The sequence below is a fragment of the Glycine soja genome, chromosome 14, assembly GCF_004193775.1.
Source record: "Glycine soja cultivar W05 chromosome 14, ASM419377v2, whole genome shotgun sequence".
NCBI lineage: Eukaryota > Viridiplantae > Streptophyta > Magnoliopsida > Fabales > Fabaceae > Glycine > Glycine soja.
Genome location: NC_041015.1, coordinates 27031973 through 27054813, shown reverse-complemented (window position 1 = coordinate 27054813; position 22841 = coordinate 27031973). Strand labels below are relative to the sequence as shown.

Sequence of the window (22841 nt, the reverse complement as noted above, 5' to 3'; positions counted from 1 at the left end):
CTTATTTCATTCATTCAATTTTCTTTTACCTCTTAATTGATTTTTCAATTTACATTCTATATTCAATGATTTTCACATTATCCATTCTTTTTCCATTTGATGCTTCGTTTTCTCCTCCAACACGCTTAATTATCAACTCATTTCATTTTTTCATATCTTTGTGTCATGCTCCCTTGAATTTTCACATTACCCCATGGAGATACTAACCATGATTAAATTCTTTGTAGCATTTTTTTTCTTTTAAGTAAGCTTGCTATCATTGACAATAAAAGGAAACATTTTGGAATACGAGAAACAAAAGGACAAGAAATACAGACAAAAGCATTAATGTGTTATTTTCCTCATACTCAAGATTCAGCAACATATAAAGGGTTTTTGGGCCTAGGCCTCCTTAGTAACAAAAAACAAACCACAAAGGGTCAAAGGATAACAAAATGCAGCCACTAAGGCAGGCATTGGGAAAGATTGCACAAAATCTCTCTTGATATCATTTTAATCAGTAGGAAAATCTGTTACGGCTAGTCCTGAGGGACCTACGTTCTTGCTGATGGAAGCACATTTTTTCCTGCCCCAGAAGCAACATTGATCTCAATACTGTCAAAAATGTCTGATCCTGATTTTGTACCGTCCTTAATTGGCAATTCATGGCCCTCACTGTTTCCTTCTTTGGTTTTGTTCAATTTGTCTTTGCTTTTTCCCCATACCACGGTGTAAAGTCCACTCACAATGATAATAGCTCCAATCACACTGTAAATTTAAAACATAGCAAATTGGCACATTTAATTTAATTTGGCTATATTGATTAAGAGAGGGACTAGACTATGCTAGTTGAACATTGCATACCTTCCCAAATAAACTTGCTCAGCCAAAACAATGGATCCCAATGCAGCAGTGATAATCATACATAGAGGGCTGAAAGAAGTCACAAACACAGGTCCACGTTCCCTGGTCACAACTCCTTGTACATAGTATGCCATTCCAGAGCATACCACCCCCTAGTTATAAAAAAAATGAATTTTTTTATTCGTAAGAATAAAAGATAATTATCAAGATATTTATAATAACTCATGCATTTCTTGTTAAATGAGTGCTAAGAATTAGTTGAACCATTTAACTACTAATTCACCATATTAGTTTAATTAATTTATCTCTAGGATTGAGAGGATATAAGTTATTAAATATAAGGCAAAAACAACAGATGGGTTGGTAGATTAGTATGGAAAGGTGCTCACAGAATAAACACAAGCTAGGAGCCTTGAGTCCATGCCTATTGACCACACGCTCATGTCACGTTCAAATATAAGGGTCGCAATTGCACCCTCAAAAATGCCCAAAAAGCAAATCCAAGCTGTGACCGAGAGCTCTGCCGGGTACATCTTCAAAGTGAAAGACTAAAATCCACAAAGTACAGCAACATTATTAGTACATGAACATTTTTTTTTGTTTTTTTTTATCTTGGACATAATTAAAATAAAATAAGAATTTAATTTTTATACACTCAATGTAAAAAAAAAAAAAAAGGCTTGAGTCTATTATAAGTATGATTTTCGGGGAAGTTACTGGAACTAAAAAATGGGGTAAAAACTTTTTATACTAAAAATGCATAAATTATTTACTAATAATATAATGAGCTTGATAGTTATGTTATGAAAGTATAAAATAATTTTACATTGTGAATCAATCAGAAATAATTATATGACTTTTAAATTAATTATTGTAAAAATTAATAAATAAAAATTTATAATTAGATGATAATACAAAATTGTTTTAACCCTGTATTGATTATTTTTTTGAAAATAATTCAATGAAAATAAAAGAATGGGCATGTGTAAAAGTGAAAGGGACAGTGTGTTATACTTGCAAGATAAAGAAGCTAGCCCAACCACCACAACTTGCAATGAGCTCTACTGTGCCAAGCACCCAGTTTTGTTCAGAGGGTTGTGTGCTGCTGCCACTTTCATGGTGGGTTGCTGCTTGTCCCTTTATGAACTGAAGGGCCGGGCCTTTGTACAAAGTCATAACCATTGCTCCTGAGACTGTTACTGCGGTTCCAACCACCTTGGCCACGCTGTGTATTTTTCTCAAGTTCACTGTCTCTAACCTGGTTGCCACATTGCAAGAATATATAATATATGATTAGACTGCATGATTCATGCATTGAAATTCTGCTTTTGTTGCTTAATGCAACTTCCACACACATTAGCGTCAGATTGCATTAAACCAAAGTCTTGATTAATATATAATATATGTTATGAATATTCTTTAAAAGTATGTGAATATGACGCCAATTTGTAGTGGCACTTATTGTCAACGGGTGGTCCCATTACCATACCATGCATTGTCTTGTCTATCAGTGCAATATGCGTAGTGAAAGAAATCACTTGTAATTGATGTTTGTAGTCTTTGCTGGGCCACTAATTAAAATTGACACGCTAATAAAAAAATAAAATAATAACCATATATTTCTCTCTCTCAAAGTATTATGAATTTTAGTTATATTAGTCTCAATACAGATTTTATTTACTTTTAGTCCATTATTTTTTGTTTATTATAATTGACATGATTTTAGTTTCTTACTGCTCGTTAGAGATTAAAAACATGTGCTTTTTGTTAAATTGTTAAAAAACAAACTAATTTTTTAGTATAAAATAAAATAAAATTTGTAATATTTTGAGGAAGAAAAAACATACTTAATCCTAAAAAAGCAACATTTTCTCTCTTAAAATAATGTTATTTTTCTGTTTTAATAAAGAGATTAGAAAGAGGACAAGACGTTGTTAAATCAAGGGTGATAGCTATCAAGAATAAGTACTGCATGCAAAGAGTACTAAAATGAGAAAATCCTCAGATATTGTACTTGGATTCTAGCTATAGGGATGCAACTAGCTAGCCTTTTTCTTGTGCGTAAGCGCACAAACTATCGTTAATATTATTGTGAAAAGATTGAAGCATCTATCAAAGTTACCTGCAAATGAGTGCCATTATAAAAGTAATGGCTGGCATGACATTAACGGTGGCCGATGCAAAAGTTGTTGAGGTGTTCTTCATTCCCATGTTGTACAAGTTTTGATCAAGCACTGGCCTGTTTTCATCACAAACAAAATTATCAGATCACATATTCTTAAAAATAAAAAGAAAAGAAAAGAAAAAAAGAAAGAAAAACTAAGTAATTTGTAATCCGTAACTTCTTACCGTATATTGTAAGATTAGAATTTAATTCAAATCATATATAACCAAACTCATGAATAAAAGCCATATCTCAAAGTACAAAAGATGCTCCTATTTAGTACTTAGACTAGATGGTAGATTCTTTGTCCAAAAAGAGATGTCTCTATCTGCCGTATTCTTTCAGTTTTTTTTTTCTTAACTTTTTTGTTAAGCCAAATTTATTCGCAAAATTTCTATCTGCTTAAGGTTATATTTTTAAGTCAATGAAAAAAAAAGGCTATATTTTTAAGATAAATAAAGATAAATATTATATAAATGATTTTTTTTTTTGCTCATCTGTGGTTGAACAGGTAAATGATATTCTTGATAGGGTAACAATCGAGGCATTAAGTTCGGCCCTGTAGTGTCACCACCGACTTGCTATGCTTTCCATTGCATAATTAATTAAAACAAAAAAAGGAAACAATCATGATTAAACTATTTTAATTGCTTAAACTTTAGAGACAGACATCTAGTTAAAATTCAACTCTTCTTAGAAAGAAATGAAGAAAAAAAATAATCAAACTTAAAATCATTTGGTCATGGAAAACTTAATATAATGTCATAAACAAAATATGTTAAATTGTCGTTAAATGAGTTTCGTAAAGAATTTTATACTATATTTATCATTTTGTGGTGGATTGCTTCCTTAGGTATGATGTGTGCACTACAAATGGTGACCCCATATGATGAAGCACCATTGTCGAGTTGTCGCATTTCTAATGTCTGATATTTGGATTATGCAATTAATATTCCTTAATTAATTTCTTTAATTAACGGTTTCGTTTTCAGTAAAACCCACATGACACAACAGAACCAATTAGGAAGCCAGAAGCTAAATTAAAGATAAATACAAGCATCTTATGTGTGGAGAAGTTATTATATTAATATGATCTAATTGGTCTTTATTAATATCTATAAAACACATAATTAAATGTTACAATATTAGTTATTTCTTATTAACTGAAAAAGCATGTTGTTCTATGGAAATTGGTTGAAATCACACACATGCGGCAGTCTCATCATTTCTTCTCTCAAAGGTAGGATTTTTCCAACTTGGAAGAATATAGCTAGTGTTAGTGGAAAAACATGCATGCATGCATGTGTGTACTTGAAATATTTTTCGCTTAGAAGAAAAAAAAAAACAAATGTACGATTCAGCACTTCGAATATTTTGATACGTGCGGAAAGAGATAAAGAGCCTTACTCAAGGAAACCGAGAACCGCTAGCCTCAGGAACACCGGGAGAGTCATCTTTGGCCGTATTTTTCTGTAAAAAAGAAGCATCAAAACGCACACTTATCGTCTCAATTTAATGAATGGAAAGTTAATAAAATAGCTACAAAAGGCATAAAACAAGAAAAGTTTTACTGTGTACATGTAAGTTGTGTGCTAGAAGGGGGATAAATGTGAAAATTTTGTGCATAATATTTATTAAATGAGAAAATAGACAATGTTTACAAGATAAAATGTATGTTTGTTTTAGGTCAATCTCACTTTCTAAGCATGTTGAACGAAAATCCTTGTCTCACTATGAATTTACGTTCCAACTTGTTACAACATGAATTCAAATACAACTAGATATTGTGTTTGGTTTCACGTTTTAGAGAGGTGATTTTCATCATTAAAATATGATTTTCAGAAGTTAATAGCTATAATTTTTATATCTCAAACATATGATTCCGTTATTTTGAAGATGTTTCCAAACATGTTATAGAGTCATGCAAATACTTGAGAAGGAGAGAGACACCTTTCAAGGACAAATGCAAAAGGGGCCATGATGAGAGTGGCAACTACATGACGGTACACGGAGAGTACCCAATGGCTCATGCCATGCTTGAAAGAAACCATGGTGATGATGTACATTCCAGAGTAGCCAAACTGAAGGGACATCATAGCAAGGTAGGGCTTAACCTTGCGGAACACCTTGCCCAATCCACTAGATGATGCATTTTGATCCTCCATCTAGTAAGCTTGAGACACACAGAAAGCACACTTGCACACACTCAGGAACTCACAAACTCACTGATGAGCTATTTGGTTCTGACTTGTGTGTGTTAGTGGATGACATACTTCAAAATCGGAGCGGCCTTCTTATAGGCCCCAAAAGAAAAAAAATTTAAAGAGGCCCCGGTTTTCACAGTACCACATGGCACTAATTCTCTCACTACAATTTTCATTCCCACAGATTTCCTTATCCATTAAGAAAAAAATTAAAGAAACATATTCCGAGCATAGTTACTAGAATAATATTATATATATGTATAATAGAACCAAAAGAAAAAAAAGTTAAGGGAATTATGTTGTTTGTATATCTAGAAAACGAATAATTCATGTTGTCTCTTACTATGATCTATATATATCTATATTCTTTTGTGTTTGTTTACGGGAGTGGGGATATTTGATTTCTATGGCAACAAATGAAAAGGAGTGCTTAGTCATGACGCATGCAAATCAATGATTTATGTTCCTACGGGGTGCTACGTAAGAATGGATGTTATATATGTGCACAACAATTAGAAACAAGAAGTAAAAAATCACCTGTATGATTACAAAGTACATATAATATATAATATGTAAAGGAATTTAAATTGAATAAGATGTGTAAATTATTATAAGTTTTTATATATTATTTTTAATTTTCATTAATAAAAAAATACATAATATTAATTATGATATATATTTTTCCAAAGTAAAAATAAATTATGCTGACCAGATTTTTTATTGTTTTTGAATAAGTTACTCATCTTGATCCATAGATATATGTACATGTCATAATTCTTAATCATTAATATGACATATCTTATTTGAATTGAACATATATACATCCCTCTCACGGATTACCAATACTATCGGTTGGATATTTCAGCATCTAATTTAATTCGGCGATTCTGTGGTTTAGAGTTTTGACATTATTTCACAATTATTGTGTCCCTGTGAGAAGGTTGATATAACGAGTCATGACCAACTATGAAACCTAATAGGAAAAATCCATATTTGTTATGTATGCTGAAAAGTTAGTGTGAATGAAAGAAAGCATAATAGTATCAATTGAGAGGATTAGATCTAACTAATTGCTGGCCTTCTTGGATTTCAATTACAACAAATTACGTTGATGATTATGCAATGGCTCCCACCAAAGGAAAATTTATCCACTCATGTCCCAAGTATAATGCCATTGGCGTATGGAATACCTCTTCACCTCAACTTGTGTCTTCTTTTTTCTTTCTCTCTCAATTGACATGTTTGGGATTATGTCAAAGCAGAAATGCTAGATACTAAGACAATAACACAAGTTGATATAAAAGCTTCGCAACCAATTATTGTTTATTTATGTGTGCAAAATATCATGAATGTTTTCTGACCACAAATAACATAATTCATTGAAGGGTTTTTTTATTGTTTTTATTTTCAGAAAATAATTCTAGAAGAAGAGGAAATATATATTATATATGTAGAAAAGTATTTAAATTTTTACTTCTAGTTTATGGGTTCTATATATAGATCTTGTACAGAAAATTAAAAACTAACAATACCCTAATCTTAAAAACTATATTTAAGTAAATGAAAAGAATAATATGTCTATCTTTATCTCAACATCTAAAAAACAAAACATAATTAACAAATTTCTACAAAATAAAATATCCATTTTTTTCGCAGTAGCACACCTGAAGGAAGGAAAAAAAATCCATTTTTTAAACTAATTCGTATTGATTTTCCTTCCAAACCAGTAGCAATAATGTTTTATACAAAATTACTTTTAGTTTTTTTTTTGCTTAAATAGCTTTTCAATCACTATAATATAAAATTCTTGTCGTTTCGATTGATCCTGTTAATTGTTTTTTCTATTTTAATTCCTACCGTTTTTTTTTTTTCATTTTGATCACATGACTAACTTACATTAAAAACAACTCCAATATATATTTCTTAAATAATATGGACTAAAATGAAAATCTTTTAGTGTAAAACTTTATATTAAATTTTATAATTTATAAGGACGGGTAGAAAAAAAAAATTTAACTAGAGACTAAAACAAAACAAAAACTTATAACAATAAAAAGGGAAAAAAATATTTTTTGATCCATAAGAATAAAAAATAGGCATTAGAAAGTTTAGGATAATTCACACACCCTATTTATCCAATTAGATTTCATTAGTAAAAAAGAACAACCCTATAGAGAATTATTTAAACTTCTTTTTCTACCTATTAAAGCTTCAAGGGGAACGTGTTAGTAATTTTGGATCATATATATATATATATATATATATATATATATATATGAGCTAGGATCATTATATAATTAGTCAAAATATTAAAGTAGTCTAATTAATATAAAAATATGACTAATAACGTATATGTCATGAAAGGATAATTGGGTAGATACCGGTGATATTATAATTTGATGAAGGGCCAAGTTATAATGATCAAATGTGAGGTAACTGATGGAAACTACTAATATAAAGGGTTACAGTCCCCATTTGTAGAGAGCACCCACAGCGGTTTCTCTTTATCCTCGTCGGAAAGAGAAAAAATAAAATACAGGAAAAAGGTAAGAAGGGCTCTCTATAATTGGAAAATTATAAAACCCTTCATCATCATCATCATTTCATTATGTCTAATCCAGGTACGTTTCCGTATACAATTTTCATCATGATTTTGAGCATGGGAACACAAAGGGATTTTGTTCATCTCTGTACAGTAATTTCTCTTTCTCTCTACATGAATAGAAAGCATGTGGTTAGAATTGATGATTGTCTGTTAGAAAGAAATTATGTTGATTGATTGAATCCATATATTTGGAATTAAATCAGAGCAACCCATACTTGATTCATGTACGATGTTTGGATAATGTTTTGAGGAAACAAAATAAGATTATCACACTATTGCGGAATGAACAATAATATAAAGGGTGATTGGTAACATCAAATTAATATGACAATTGAAACACATGTAGAGTAACACTACGGTGCACGCATAACAATTTGATGTGTTAACTGGGTTATGCATTTTGTGAGTATCATGCACATATTTCATGTGGGATAGTAGGTATAAATTTAAATGCATTATTTATGTGTTTGTTGTTACTTTTAGAGGCCACTACGTTATATTAAAATAATAATCATAAGGAAAGAAGGGCTCTCTACAATTGGAAGATTATAAAACCCAATTTTCTGATCAATCCTTCATCATCATTCCATTATAGCTAATCCAGGTACGCTTTCGTATACAGTTTTTATCATGATTTTGAGTATGAGAACACAAAGGGATTCTATTCATCTGTGTACAGTAATTTCTCTCTCTTTCTCTCTACATGAATAGAAAGCATGTGGTTAGGATTGATAATTGTCTATTAGAAAGAAATTAGGTTGATTGATTGAATCTATATATTTAGAATTAAATCCCAACATTTGGTATCAGAGCAACCCATACTTGATTGATTCATGTATGATGTTTGGATAATGTTTGAGGAAACAAAATAAGATTATTATAAAGGGTGATTGGTAACATCAAATTAATATGATAATTGAAACACTTGTAGAGTAACACTATGATGCATACATAACAATTTGATGTGTTAATTGGGTTATGCATTTTATGAGTATCATGCACATATTTCATGTGGGATAGTAGGTATAAATTTAAATGCATTATTTATGTGTTTGTTGTTACTTTTAGAGGCCACTACGTTATATTAAAATAATAATCATAAGGAAAGAAGGGCTCTCTACAATTGGAAGATTATAAAACCCAATTTTCTGATCAATCCTTCATCATCATTCCATTATAGCTAATCCAGGTACGCTTTCGTATACAGTTTTTATCATGATTTTGAGTATGAGAACACAAAGGGATTCTATTCATCTGTGTACAGTAATTTCTCTCTCTTTCTCTCTACATGAATAGAAAGCATGTGGTTAGGATTGATAATTGTCTATTAGAAAGAAATTAGGTTGATTGATTGAATCTATATATTTAGAATTAAATCCCAACATTTGGTATCAGAGCAACCCATACTTGATTGATTCATGTATGATGTTTGGATAATGTTTGAGGAAACAAAATAAGATTATTATAAAGGGTGATTGGTAACATCAAATTAATATGATAATTGAAACACTTGTAGAGTAACACTATGATGCATACATAACAATTTGATGTGTTAATTGGGTTATGCATTTTATGAGTATCATGCACATATTTCATGTGGGATAGTAGGTATAAATTTAAATGCATTATTTATGTGTTTGTTGTTACTTTTAGAGGCCACTGCGGTATATTAAAGTAATAATCATGGGCTTCTAAATTTAAAATAAATAAATAAAGTTAAAATAATTTACTCAAGAAACATTTTAATTTTGGATTTGGTGCATCAATGTTCAGAATTCAGTTATGGTATATCATTTTAATTATTTAGCATTTAAATGGGCTAATTGAATCAAGATATCACCAAAGTGATCTCTTTTGTGTAGATTGTTCATGAGAAATGTTAAATGTTGACATGTGCGATGATTTATATGAATGATGATTGGCCCAAAGGAAAATTATCATTTAATTAAGTTACATACGCACTTGTGAGGTTAAACATGTAATACTTATGAGGTTGTGCATGTGAGTGATAAGTCATATCAAAAGATGGATTTGTTATTTGACATGCTTTTATTATCAATGTTTGAACATTACAACAAGGATTTCACTAGTAGTTAATATCACTGTCCAAAGACTTGATATTAATGGTGCACTGAAAATCTTGTGATGAGATATATCATTATTTAAATGCATTGATGAATGCTATGTGAGTTTATTGTATTTTTGTTTTGATCTTTTTCAGTTGTTGCTTCTACATATGATAATCTGAATTCGGTTCCAGTTCTTAATGGTGCAAATTTTAAGGACTGGAAAGAGAACATGCAAATTGTTCTTGGCTGCATGGATCTAGACCTTGCATCAAGGATTGAGAAACCCTTTTCTCCTACAGATTCTAGTACCTCTGAATAGAGGAAACTTTAGGAGAAGTGGGATCACTCAAATCACAAAGAAAATGTTAGGAAATACATTATGGGAATGTCAAATATTGCTTCAAAATTATGGTCACTAAAGCTTGAGCTATCAGAAGATTTGCTTATTCATTTAGTGTTAATTTCTCTACCTTCACAATTTAGTCAGTTTAAGATCTCTTATGACTGTCAGAAGGAGAAATGGTATCTTAATGATCTCATTTCATACTGTGTGCAAGAAGAGGAAAGGTTGAAGCAAGAAAGGAATGAAAGTGCTCATGTTGTGAGTACCTCTAAGGATAAGGGCAAAAGAAAAAGAACTGAGGAGCCCAAGAATGAAGTTGCTAAGGGTCCAAGACAAAAGAAACAAAACCAGGGTGACAACTATTTCTTTTGCAATAAGTCTGGACATGTAAAGAAGGAATGTACCAAATATTATGCTTGGCGTGAAAAGAAGGGTATGTTTCTTACTTTGATCTGTTCTGAGGTCAATTTAGCTTCAGTACCTAGAAACACTTGGTGGTTTGATTTTGGTGTCACTACTAACATCAGTGTTTCAATGCAGGGTTGCCTAAGCTACCGGAAGCCAATTAATTTTGAAAGATGAATCTATGTTGGAGATGGTAAATTGGTAGAAGTGGAAGCTATATGGCACTTTAGATTATTATTATGTACTGATTTTTATTTGGATTTGAAAGACACTTTTGTTGTACCGTCATTTAGATGAAATTTGGTTTCAGTTTCTTATTTGGACAAATTGGGTTATTTGTGTTCATTTGGAAACAACGTGTTCAAGATGTCTTTTAATTCATATATTGTTGGAACTGGTTCACTCGTGGTTAATGATAATCTATATTTACTTGATACTGTAGCTTCCTATGGTAAATCCTTTAATGCAGAATTGTGTGGTACTAAGCGTAGAATTGATAATACAAACTCAGGAGCATTATGGCACAAACGCTTAGGTCATATTTCTAAGAATAGAATTGAACGACTTGTGTCAAATGGAATCTTGGATTCCATTGATTTCACAAGCTTTGATGTTTGTGTTGAATGCATTAAAGGTAAACAGACCAAAAGCAAGAAATTAGGTGCATATAGAGCTATGACATCTTGGAATTGATACATACAGACATTTGTGGGTCATTTCATACACCTTCATGGAATGGTCAACAGTATTTTATATCATTCATAGACGATTACTCTAGATATGCATACTTGTTTCTTATACATGAAAAGTCACAATCTCTGGATGTGTTCAAAACATTTAAAGTTGAAGTTGAAAATCAACTTAACAAAAGAATAAATTGTGTCAGATCTGACCGTGGTGGTGAGTACTATGGCAGATATGACGGTTCAGGTGAACAACGTCCGGGGCCTTTTGCCAAGTACCTAGAGGAATGTGGAATCGTCCCATAGTACACCATGCTAGGGTAACCTAGCATGAATGGTGTGACTGAAAGACGAAACAAAACTCTTAAGGATATGGTAAGAAGTATGATTTGTCATTTTAACTTACCAGAGTCACTTTGGGGAGAGGCATTAAAGATTGCAGCTTATATTCTAAATAGAGTGCTAACCAAGGCAACTGCCAAAACACCTTATGAGCTTTGGGTTGGATGAAAGCCTAGTCTAAAACATTTTCATGTATATGGATGTCCAACTAAGGCAAGGCCTTATAAGCCAAATGAAAGGAAATTGGACTCTCGAAGTGAGCAACTACTTTATTGGTTATTCTGAAAGATCCAGGGGCTATAAATTTTATGATCCCAAATTAAAGACAATTTTTTGAGACGAGAACCGCCACATTCTTTGAGGATATTGAGTTTGGGGGGGAAGAATAAGGTTAGAGACTTTCTCTTAGAGGAAGAATCAGTAACAATTCCAGAACTGATTCATACAGTTGCTTTTGATAAAGCAAATTCGGAACCTCTACAAGACATTGTTATTGAATCCCCCACTCAAGATAATTTGGTCGTTCATGAAGAACAAACTCAAGATCCTCAAGAACCTATGCTTCATGAGCCAATACCTTTGTGGAGATCCACAAGAGAAAGGAGAAGTGTTATTCCAGATGATTATGTGGTATTTCTCCAGGAACATGAGGAAAATAATGGTATGATGGAAGATGACCCAGTCAACTTCCATCAAGCCATGCAAGATTCCAACGCAGCAAAATGGATTGAAGCAATGAATGAGGAGTATAAGTCCATGCAAGACAACAAAGTTTGGGAACTTGTCCCATTACCAGAAGGTCTGAAACCCATTGGTTGCAAATGGATATTTAAGACCAAGCGGGATTCCAATGGTAATGTGGAGAGGTATAAGGCTCGTCTTGTGGCGAAGGGCTATACCCAAAATGAAGGGATTGACTATAAAGAGACTTTCTCTCCAGTTTCATCGAAAGACTCTTTTAGGACAATCATGGCTCTTGTTGCACATTATGATTTGGAACTTCATCAAATGGATGCCAAGACGGTGTTTCTCAATGGCAACATTGATGAGACAATTTATATAGTGCAACCAGAAAACTTTGTATCAGGAGACCCAAAGAATATGGTTTGCAAACTGACAAAATCCATTTATGGGCTAAAACAGGCATCTCGTCAATGGTACCACAAATTTCATCAAGTAATTCTCTCATTTGATTTCGAGATGAATCTTGTTGATGATTGTGTGTATCACAAATTCAGTAGGAGCAAATACATTTTCCTGGTCTTATATGTTGATAACATACTGCTTGCCACTAATGATATAAGCATGTTGCACGAAACCAAGAGATTTCTATCAAGAAACTTCGAAATGAAAGATCTTGGTGACGCCTCCTTTGTATTAGGAATTCAGATACACTGAGATCGATCTCGGGGCATTCTAGGGTTATCTCAAATGAGCTATATCGAAAAGGTACTTAAAAGGTTTGGCATGCAAGAATGTAAATTCGGGGATACTCCAGTTGTTAAGGGAGACAAGTTTAGTCTCAAACAGTGCCCAAAAGGAAATTTGGAAATTCAGGAAATGCAGAAGATTCCCTATGCATCAGTTGTAGGGAGTTTGATGTATGCCCAAGTATGTACGCGTCCGGATATAGCATACATAGTTGGGGTGTTAGGCAGATATTTGAGCAATCCAGGAATGGATCATTGGAAAGCAACCAAAAGGGTTATGAGGTATTTGAAGAGAACAAAGTACTATATGCTCACATACAAGATGTCAGATCAGTTGGAGATCACTGGATATTCTGACTCGGATTTTGCAGGATGCCTAGATAGTTTGAGATCCACTTCAGGTTACATTTTCATGTTAGTCGGTGGTGCGGTTTCTTGGCGCAGTGCCAAGCAAACCCTTACTACTTCATTCACCATGGTGGTAGAATTTGTAGCATGCTATGAGGCATCAAATCATGGAATATGGCTGAAAAATTTTGTCACGGGGCTACAAATTGTGGAAGGAATTGAAAGACCACTTATGTTATATTGTGACAACAAATCAGTTGTATTGTATTCTAACAACAATAGGAGTTCGACCAAGTCAAAGCATATTGACATCAAGTTTCTAGTTGTTAAAGAAATGGTACAGAGTGGACAGATTTCCATAGAACACTTAGGGACAAACTCCATGATAGCGGATCCTCTTACTAAGGGACTTCCACCCAAGGTCTTTCATGAGCATGTTGCTCACATGGGTGTTTTACAATTCGAGGAATCTTTGGTTTAGTGGGAGTTAGTCACTTTTATGTATTTTATGTTCTATGTTAGATTTTATGTATGCATACATTGACTTTTGGATATATTTGGTTATATATATAAATATGATTTATTATTCAGTTATTACACTTTGTACATTAAGGTTATTAAATGATCTCATTGAGGTAAAGTATGACCAATTGAAAATAGACGTGTACAGACTACTTTCACGTAATTTTCATGTTACACATTTCATGATGAGTCTATGTCATTTGATTCTGTCAACATTAGTGATCATTGATGGGTTTGGTTGTGATTGATACAATGAAAACTGCTTTGGTTCTACATGCTACATATTTCATTACGACTAATCCAGGTACGCTTCCGTATACAGTTTTCATCATCATTTTGAGTATGGAAACACAAAGGGATTCTATTCATCTCTGTGCAGTAATTTTTTTTCCTCTCTACATGAATAGAAAGCATGTGATTAGGATTGATGATTGTCTATTAGAAAGAAATTAGATTGATTGATTGAATCCATATATTTGGAATTAAATCCCAACAAAAGGTTCTATTAAAAAGATTTGAATTTATATTTCCCTTCCTATCATTTCGTCTTAGTCACTTCAATTTTCCTTTAAAGTTATGTTGAGTACCCTAAATAACAAGTAACCTCATAAATTTAAACGCGTGCAGCTTCTTGCCATTAATGGATATCAATTGCTACCTTGTGTTTCATTATATGCTCTAAAGGAAAACGGATAATGGATACTAGCTACAAACAATTTTCGTTCCATTCTCAATCAATTGGCAGTGTTCAAAATTTGTCTGAAAATAGTTACTCGGAAACTTAGACAGAAGAGTAAATTTGGTAATCTGATCTGTATGGTTTCAGAGGATGGAGAACAAGTTTCTAAATACATCTAAATTTTCTTATCATGTTTGTATCATTTGACGACGTGGGGTTTTTTTACGTTGTCTTTTTCACAGTGAAACCTATAGTAACCTATTATGTTCTTATCATGTTAGATTAATTCAAAAACTTTACCCTAACTCTTAGTGATTTCTTTATGTCTTAGGTATATACGTATTTATCAACCTATGTACCACAACATACCTCTGAAAAAAAGCTCAACCCGATCATAAAGAAGTCTCTCTTTTTCTCTCGACAAAAATAAGATAAACCTACGAAATTAAGTGCAATATATGGAATGCCTCTCTCTCTCTGTCGCTGTCTCTCTCTATCTCTTATATATGTGAGGTAGGTTCAGCAACTAGTGTTTTCTTTTTGTTGTAATTATATTGTGAATTTATTCCATTTACATGTTACTTTTTTATTAAAGATTATCTTTTATAATTAAAATCTTACCACACGAATATTATCTATATATTATATATAAAAAGAACACAACTTGAGGATGTCATACCTTTGTATTCGATCTAATAAAATTATGTATTTGATATATTAAATGTCAATCAATATATTTTTGCATTCAAAACACTGAAACACAAATATCTAAAATTAAATAGTATTTTCAAAAGGTTAGTTGATTATCGAAATATATGGGGGGTTTTCATTTTGTCAAGTGGATCTAATAGTTATAATTAATAATTATATAATGGTAACTATAGTAAATTAATATAGTGATAATAGTTCTATCCATATATATATATATATATATATATAGTGATAATAGTCATGGTTTTATTCTTTCTCTCTCTGGATTTTCCACAACTGTTTGTTTCACGTGGATATAGATTACAAGCTGAAAAGGTGTTAACTATACTTATTTAAGTAATAATTACGGATGGAGCATAAAAATGGGTACAGGCGCGCCAAGGAATTAAAGTTGGTGGGTTCGTGTTTGGATTCCAACAAGCAATTAGGTTCAGGTTGGTGGAATCCACCATATGTAATATTGGGCAGCACTATGAGCAGATGTGAAACAAATACTAATAGGTGGGGTTAGGCATAAAGTAAACAAACCACATTCTCTATTGGTAAATAGTAACATTACTATACATATATCCTAAGACCAGATGCCTATAATATATATGTGACTCAGATTTGATTATGCAATTATCTCACCCAAAACAAATGTGGCGAAAATTAGTACAGATTACAAACAACAGACATGATTCCTCATTATTGGATTATCCAAACACGTGTATCCAATTGGATACACGGTAGAGAGACCTTAATTTGCTCTCTACCAAGTGGTTAGAGACTTGTGCATGGCAGTCAACTTTAACATCAAAATCGATACACACCCTCTCATATATTATAATTAGCTTCAACTAAATGATATGCATCACACTTTTTTACATATCTTATTACTTATTCCTGGGGATTTATTCATATTCTGTCCACCCAATAAAAGGAATAAAAATGCTGGCATGTTTCAATCTGCCTCAAATCAAATCGGTGTCGAGAGATTAGTAGGGATAATTCTTGTATGAATGTATACAATATATATCAAGGGACCAGAGAAATTGGCATTATTCTAATATTCCTTCAGATTGATATATATGTTCCACTCGTACGTCTCCTTGATAATGTCCAGCCATTATAAGTGAATGGTGACTTTGTGGTTTGTACATTTTACATGTAATGTTTACCTGATAATAATATACTTAAGAGTAAAGGGTGGAAATGTGCCGAGTTCAATAAGACTTTGTTTAAATTGACTTAATTCATTGAGATATTTAAGGTTTAAGTTTGGCTAACTTATTTTAAAGGCTTTTTTTATACGGGTTTTATGATGGAAAAGTGAAACATCTGTTTTTACGGCGGGAAACAAATTATAAACATTAGATACTCGTAAAAAAATGAATGACCGAGATTTGTTCGTTTTTATTTTCTTCTCTTACCCACTTTGTCCTTCTGCCCCCATTCACCAGCAGGCAACCCACATTGCACGTTCCACCACACCATTCCCCAATTCTTCCTCCCCATTAAGAGTGGAAATAAACCAAGTTAAATTAGACTTTGTTAGATATGAATCTAACCTAAATTAAAAATATATGATTTGAGCTTGACATGCTTATCCCTTAAAGGTTTTTTCAAGGATCGAGGTTTGACCAATATAAAAATTTGACCTTACCTACAAACTTATTTAAGATCTAATTTATGACAATTTAACACTAAGATATAGAGAAAAAAACATATGTATGTGAGATTTTATAATAATCAAATCTAACTTATTTATATGATATAAGTATATTTTAAAGATTTATTATAACATTCATGATAATTTATTTAAAAAATTTACTATCTTAGGTTTCTATATTTAAGAATAATGACTTAATTCATCAATATCAATAAAAGTGGTTAGATTGATTAATTTATCATAAATTTTATTTTTATTTCAAGACTATCATTACATTAAATGGTTTAAGAGGTGATTATTTTTCAAATTGAACCAATCAGTATACCTTGTTTTATTGATAGTTCAATAAATACTATTACTTTTTATGGGAAAATGATATATATCATTAATAGATCTCATAATTAATTAGGAATAAAAAAAATTAACAATAAAATAATCTTATGTTTCTCAAAATTAGGACAAAAATATGTTATATTATATATATATATATATATAGAGAGAGAGAGAGAGAGAGGGGGGGGGGGGAGGGAGAGAGAGAGAGGATTGAAAGTAGTATTTTGATATTTAAAAAGATATAAACTTATTTTTCAATACACTTAATTATAAGTTTTAGTTTGACTCTTTACGTAGATCAATATGATTAACATTTAAAAAGATAAATAAATGTAAAATTTAATGTATTATAACAATTTAATACAATAATAATAATAATAATAAATATTTATTTCAAAAAATTTAAATAAATGATCTGTTAAGCTTAAAAGTTTTTTGATAGGCCTAGAGCAAGACATATTTAAGTAGATAGTTTTTACTAAAAGTCTTGCCCTCATCTATTTTTTGAAAGACTTAACTGATTTAGACACAACTTAAGTTAGATCATAAGTTATTGTCAAACCATTTGACCCACTTTCATATTATCCCTCAACAATCACTACTAGAAAATAGACTTTCAACATCGGTTATTTTTTACTTTTAACATCGATTTTTAATCGATGTTGAAACCACCGACGTTAACATTATCAACGTTAACATCAATTTTTTGAAAATTGATGTTAACATACACAACACGACATCGGTTATTTACAAAAATCGATGTCGTATAATAAGAAATACACAAAAAAAAGCAAAAACTACAAAAACAACATTGGTTATGGTTAAAACTGATGTTGTAAGGAACATAACAACATCGGTTTTTTGAGAACCGATGTAGAAAGTGATTTTATAACATCAATTTTAGGCCAAAACTGATGTAGAAAGTGTCTTTAAATCATATTTTCTATATTAGTTTTAGACTAACCGATGTTGTTTTTAAGGCACTTTCTACATCGTTTTTAGACCAACCGATGTTGTTTTTTTGCAAAAAAAAAAAAACAATTTATTTGTTTTTACAATGAACCAGCCATAACCTTGCATGATTTTCTCCAAAGAGAACCCTTTATGTATAACATACTCAAACAAAAGAATAAAAAGCACAGTTTTTGGATGTGCTTTCTTTTAATTGAACTTTTAAAAATTACATCATTATATAATAGAAGGGAGAAAAGCAGTAAGAAAGATAGCATTGAAATTCTAGCCAAAAACATAGAACCAATGTGGGTGCCACATGCCTCCATCTTAAGTTTGTTCCATGAATTCAAGTTTATCTTTTGCCTCTGAATACTTCTCAAGAACATCTACATTTTGAACTGATGTCTGAAGAAACTTGGAACCAGTGTGGGGATCATGTTTGAGGTATGGTAGATTTAACATCAAAGAGAGTAATATTGAGAATAGCCTACTTACCTAACATTATCAAGCTCAAAACAATGAAGATTTGTACAAGATCAAGTTACTTATTTTTTACTGCCCACGAAAAGCTTGAGTTTCCCTATGAGTTACATTTTTAGATCCACCTTTCTTTTCATAATCATAAAGAATAGCATTAAAGTCACAAAGAATTACCTAAGGATCCCATTATTATAACTATATATCTTCATAGTCTTTACTCATATGTCTAAGACCTGGAATTTGGTGTAATTTACTAATGTTTTTGAAAGGAAATAGTAATATATTATTTGACATACTTTTTCAACATACATTTATTATTATTATTATTATTATTATTATCACATAATTTAAAACAAATTATACTAGCAACATGATTTTATTTAAATTATGCTACTAGTATCTCATGTATCACATAAGAACATTGAATAAGGAACCAATCAAAAAACAAGTAATATCAGAAAGTCGTTCTAACAATTAACATATACTAAATATGCAAAACTCACTAATAAATACTCTTTCATTTTCTTTGTACAATATAAAAAGTTTAAAGAGATGGGGGACTTGTCACATTTTAAGACCATGGTATACTATATATATGTCTTAAAATTTAGAGCAAATAATTTTTGCTCCTAATCATTTGAGCCACTTGCGTTCACATATTTTTCTGGTCCTATTGTTATGCCATACCAGATTTTGATTGTTATATACTGAGGGTGGGGTTGTGTCATGTGTGTTTATATGTACTTGAATGTATTCAACAAAAGAAAATGTGTACTTTTTTTAGGGAGAAAAAAAATGTACCTAATAGGGGATGTCGTGCGGCGCCTCCAAGAGCTCCTCTAGTCCTTCGAGCTCGCGCGGCGCCGTCGCCCTTGCAGAACGACCACGTATTCAAGGAGGGGAGGTCACGGAAGCTAATAGGGGATGCTTTCAAGTTTCAATACTTATAGTTTCTCATGGACAAATCAGAAGAAATTCATAACATGCACATGCATAAGCTAATTGTATGGCAGATATGCGTGTGTGTGTGCATATATAATCTTACTTGTTGTGCATACGTACTCAATCCAAAATTTGTAACTTTCAGAATAGCATTTGAGTCCAGAAGAAGATTCTTTGGCTGCAAAGTGAATTCAATATTGAATATGAGTTTGATCCTTAATTTAGCTCAAAAAGAAAAAAAAAATTGATTCCTCAAGAAATGTCTGCTTATAGATTAACAAAACAAATCCCTCAAGAAATGCTATAATAAGAAAACTTTTCTGCTACAATAATCCTTAACCAGTTCCTTAATCTCTCCCCCAATACCCAAAACAAAAAATATTTGAATTATTAACATGATCAACAATAACTTCATTTCAGATTAGTCTGATTAATCTATAACGGGAAGATAGATCAAGCATAAAAAATAAGAGTTAAAAAATCATTGATCAATGTCATAACTTGCTCCAAAATGAATCATTGATCAAGCATAAAAAATCATTGTTGTCTATTCCTTGCAGCCTTCGACCGATGAATAGAATAATCAGGTTTCAATACTAACCAGGTTCCAATACAAATCAATTTTTTGTTATATCTTACTCTACCAATAACAGCCATTGATATAGTATCATGGCTATGAAGACTAACAAGAAGTAAATTGGAATTACTAGTTAGCATCTAAACAGTACTGGAGCATGTTTCATCAGGATGCCCCAGATAATTTGTTGGACGATAAGGACCACAACTATTTGCAGGTGATACATTTTTCTTGAAATTTGGTTGACAACGACTATCTTTCCATTTGGCCCACTTCTCCATAGATTCTGGTGAACTCAAGTTCATGGGACCTGGAAGACGCATTGAAATAGCAAATTCTGATGCTTTCTCTCCTACCAGCAAAGTGTGTTTAGTATGTTGCATCACTAACCTGGCAACTTTAATTCCATCCTTTACATATCTCATGGCTGCAACAGCTCCTACTTCCATTGTCATCTATGCATCCACTTAGCAGAAGATAGGACCAAAAATCATGTCAATGCATGAAAAAGTATAAAGCAAGGCACAAAATAATCAGTAGATGCAGAGCATGGTGATTGGTAGTTACCCCATCCATTATCAGAGCATCAATTATAGTTTCTCCATTCTCATCTAGACTTCCACCCAGACCAACTATTTAGAGTAGGATATCCAAAAGGCATCCATAAGTGTACTTATCATGAACAAAAAACCCCAAAAAGACCAAATCTTAGGAATTAGGATAGTTAAGAACTATGTATAGAAAGAACAAAAACAACATCAAAAGTCTGTCTGATTCATTCTTATAGGGGTAAAATGAAGAGAAATTTTCATAACTATCCTCTTCCTACCAAGCTTTATTGCCAATGCCTATCTTCCAAATAAGTTGTTCATAAACCACAACAAAACAAGTCACACTAGAATAAAAATTTTGCTAAGTTGCAAAGTATAATATACAAGTTGCCTATAATAGTAAAGCATATGAATCATATAGCAAGCTTCTGGCCATAGAGTAAATATTATTTTGTGAACCTAGTGTTAGTATCATCCCAATAAGCACTCAGCAATAATAGAATAAGCTTAGTCAAAATCATCAATCAAATACTTCAAAATCACAATTTGGAGAGATAAGTTCACATTGTTTCCAAATTCCAATAACATTAACCAGGTTAGTAAGATATAGCATGTGGGTTTTTGAGTGGTTGGCTTGACCGATGAATAGAATAATCAGGTTTCAATACTAACCACCAAAACATAACCGAATGTTCTAGAAAGTGAAAATAAAAGTGAGGAATAAACATGTTAACAGAGTAACACTGAACTAAGATAAAAAAAATAAATAAAAAATAAAAAATAACAAGATATATACATGAATGGATAATAACGTTACAACAACTTACTGGTATTGTGGAGGGAAGAATGGAAGTCGAGGGCAGAGAGATGCTTTCCGACATTTGAGATATCCGGTGACTTTAACAGTGGATGGGAACTGAGAGTAACAAGTTCGTCGATGATTCGAATAGAGAGGGAAGTGAATCCACATTCCTAGGCTACTTTGTTGTTTAATGGATGATGACAAGTGTCGAGCTTGAAATCAGTGTGGTGAAACAAGGTTCTGTAGGCTTTGAGGGCTTCGATGTGATTCTTGAGAGAGGATAAGTTGCCGCCAACCTGTGTGAAGAGCAATGAGTTGGGAATGAAAAGGATAAAGGAGGAAATGAAAGGAACACTTACGGTGACATTGACGTCGTGAGAAGAAAGGCGAACACGACCGAGGAGGCTGAGGGAGGAGCAGTTGGAGTGGTAGAAGGTGAGGAGGTCGTTGAGGTTGGGAATTTCAACGTACTTGTAATAGAGGAGCACGTCGTACTTGTCTTCGGACATAGTAGGGTTTAGAGTTTATGCACGCCGATGTTGTCACTGCGGTACGGGTGCAGGTGCAGGGTTGCGCAATTCAACAGCGTGGTGTGGGTTGGGGCTGGGCTAGGTTGCCCCGTATCCTTTTTGTTTTTTTACCATTAAATTAATCACATACTCATAGGCCTATATGTTGGATATTTGATTGTTTAGGTTCTTAAACATGTGATAATTTAATCTTAAGATATTAACAACAAAAAATTTATCCTGCAATTAAATTTTAAGCCCCCTGAAGCAATTTATCTTTTTGACACTAAAGTTATATATGTATATACAATCCATCTCTGTTTTTTAATTTTTTTTAATACTAAAAGTTAAAATCTAATGTTAAAATATATTTTTAATGTTTTTATAGTTATTTAAAAATCATATTTTAATATATATTTCATTAGAAAAAAGAAAAAAAAACTAAAATCATAATTTAACATACTATTTCAATTTTCAGAAGAAGAAAAATGTTTTAAGCAAATAAAAAGAAAAATCGTATTTAGATATATGATTTCTTTATTATGAAATTGTATATCATAGTATAACTTATCTATTTTGTAATTTAAAAAAATACCGTTTATGATCATTTTTTAAAAATATTATTTATTTTTCTAATTAATCCGAAATCTGAACAACGCCACGACATGGTTAGAATGATTTTTCCTCATTAGGG

General features: G+C 31.9%; 2 protein-coding genes across 4 annotated transcripts; both read right to left on the bottom strand.

The window, feature by feature from the left end:
- Window positions 1-310: 310 nt before the first annotated feature.
- On the bottom strand, window positions 311-5278 carry LOC114383509 (WAT1-related protein At1g44800-like). The gene is made up of 7 exons (XM_028343192.1): window positions 4958-5278; window positions 4415-4477; window positions 2966-3082; window positions 1858-2101; window positions 1233-1391; window positions 844-995; window positions 311-747 (listed from the first exon to the last, which is right to left on the bottom strand). Exons 1-7 carry the CDS (start codon window positions 5170-5172, stop codon window positions 534-536), a joined length of 1164 nt encoding a protein of 387 aa, XP_028198993.1. The 5' UTR covers window positions 5173-5278; the 3' UTR covers window positions 311-533.
- Window positions 5279-20221: 14943 nt separating this feature from the next.
- Window positions 20222-22388, bottom strand: LOC114384437 (probable isoaspartyl peptidase/L-asparaginase 3). 3 transcript variants are annotated; one of them, XM_028344108.1, is made up of 3 exons: window positions 21998-22388; window positions 21664-21934; window positions 20609-20751 (listed from the first exon to the last, which is right to left on the bottom strand). In XM_028344108.1, the coding sequence occupies exons 1-2, from the start codon at window positions 22145-22147 to the stop codon at window positions 21809-21811; spliced, it is 276 nt and encodes a 91-aa protein (XP_028199909.1). In that variant the 5' UTR covers window positions 22148-22388; the 3' UTR covers window positions 20609-20751; window positions 21664-21808. The 3 variants fall into 3 exon arrangements, with proteins under 3 accessions (XP_028199908.1, XP_028199909.1, XP_028199910.1); XM_028344109.1 differs by lacking the exon at window positions 20609-20751 and adding an exon at window positions 20766-20917; XM_028344107.1 differs by lacking the exon at window positions 21998-22388 and having other exon boundaries at window positions 20222-20740; window positions 21664-21842.
- Window positions 22389-22841: the final 453 nt, after the last annotated feature.

Excerpts from the sequence above, each read along its gene's own strand:
- LOC114384437 (XM_028344107.1), bottom strand. The coding sequence starts at position 21,717 with ATGTCGGAAAGCATCTCTCTGCCCTCGACTTCCATTCTTCCCTCCACA. Across the intron at positions 20,741-21,663 it reads TTCTTCCCTCCACAATACCA|ATGACAATGGAAGTAGGAGC; the intron begins GTAAGTTGTTGT and ends GTGGATGCATAG.
- LOC114383509 (XM_028343192.1), bottom strand. The coding sequence starts at position 5,172 with ATGGAGGATCAAAATGCATCATCTAGTGGATTGGGCAAGGTGTTCCGC. Across the intron at positions 3,083-4,414 it reads GCGGTTCTCGGTTTCCTTGA|GCCAGTGCTTGATCAAAACT; the intron begins GTAAGGCTCTTT and ends TGATGAAAACAG. Across the intron at positions 996-1,232 it reads TCCTAGCTTGTGTTTATTCT|GGGGTGGTATGCTCTGGAAT; the intron begins GTGAGCACCTTT and ends TTTTATAACTAG.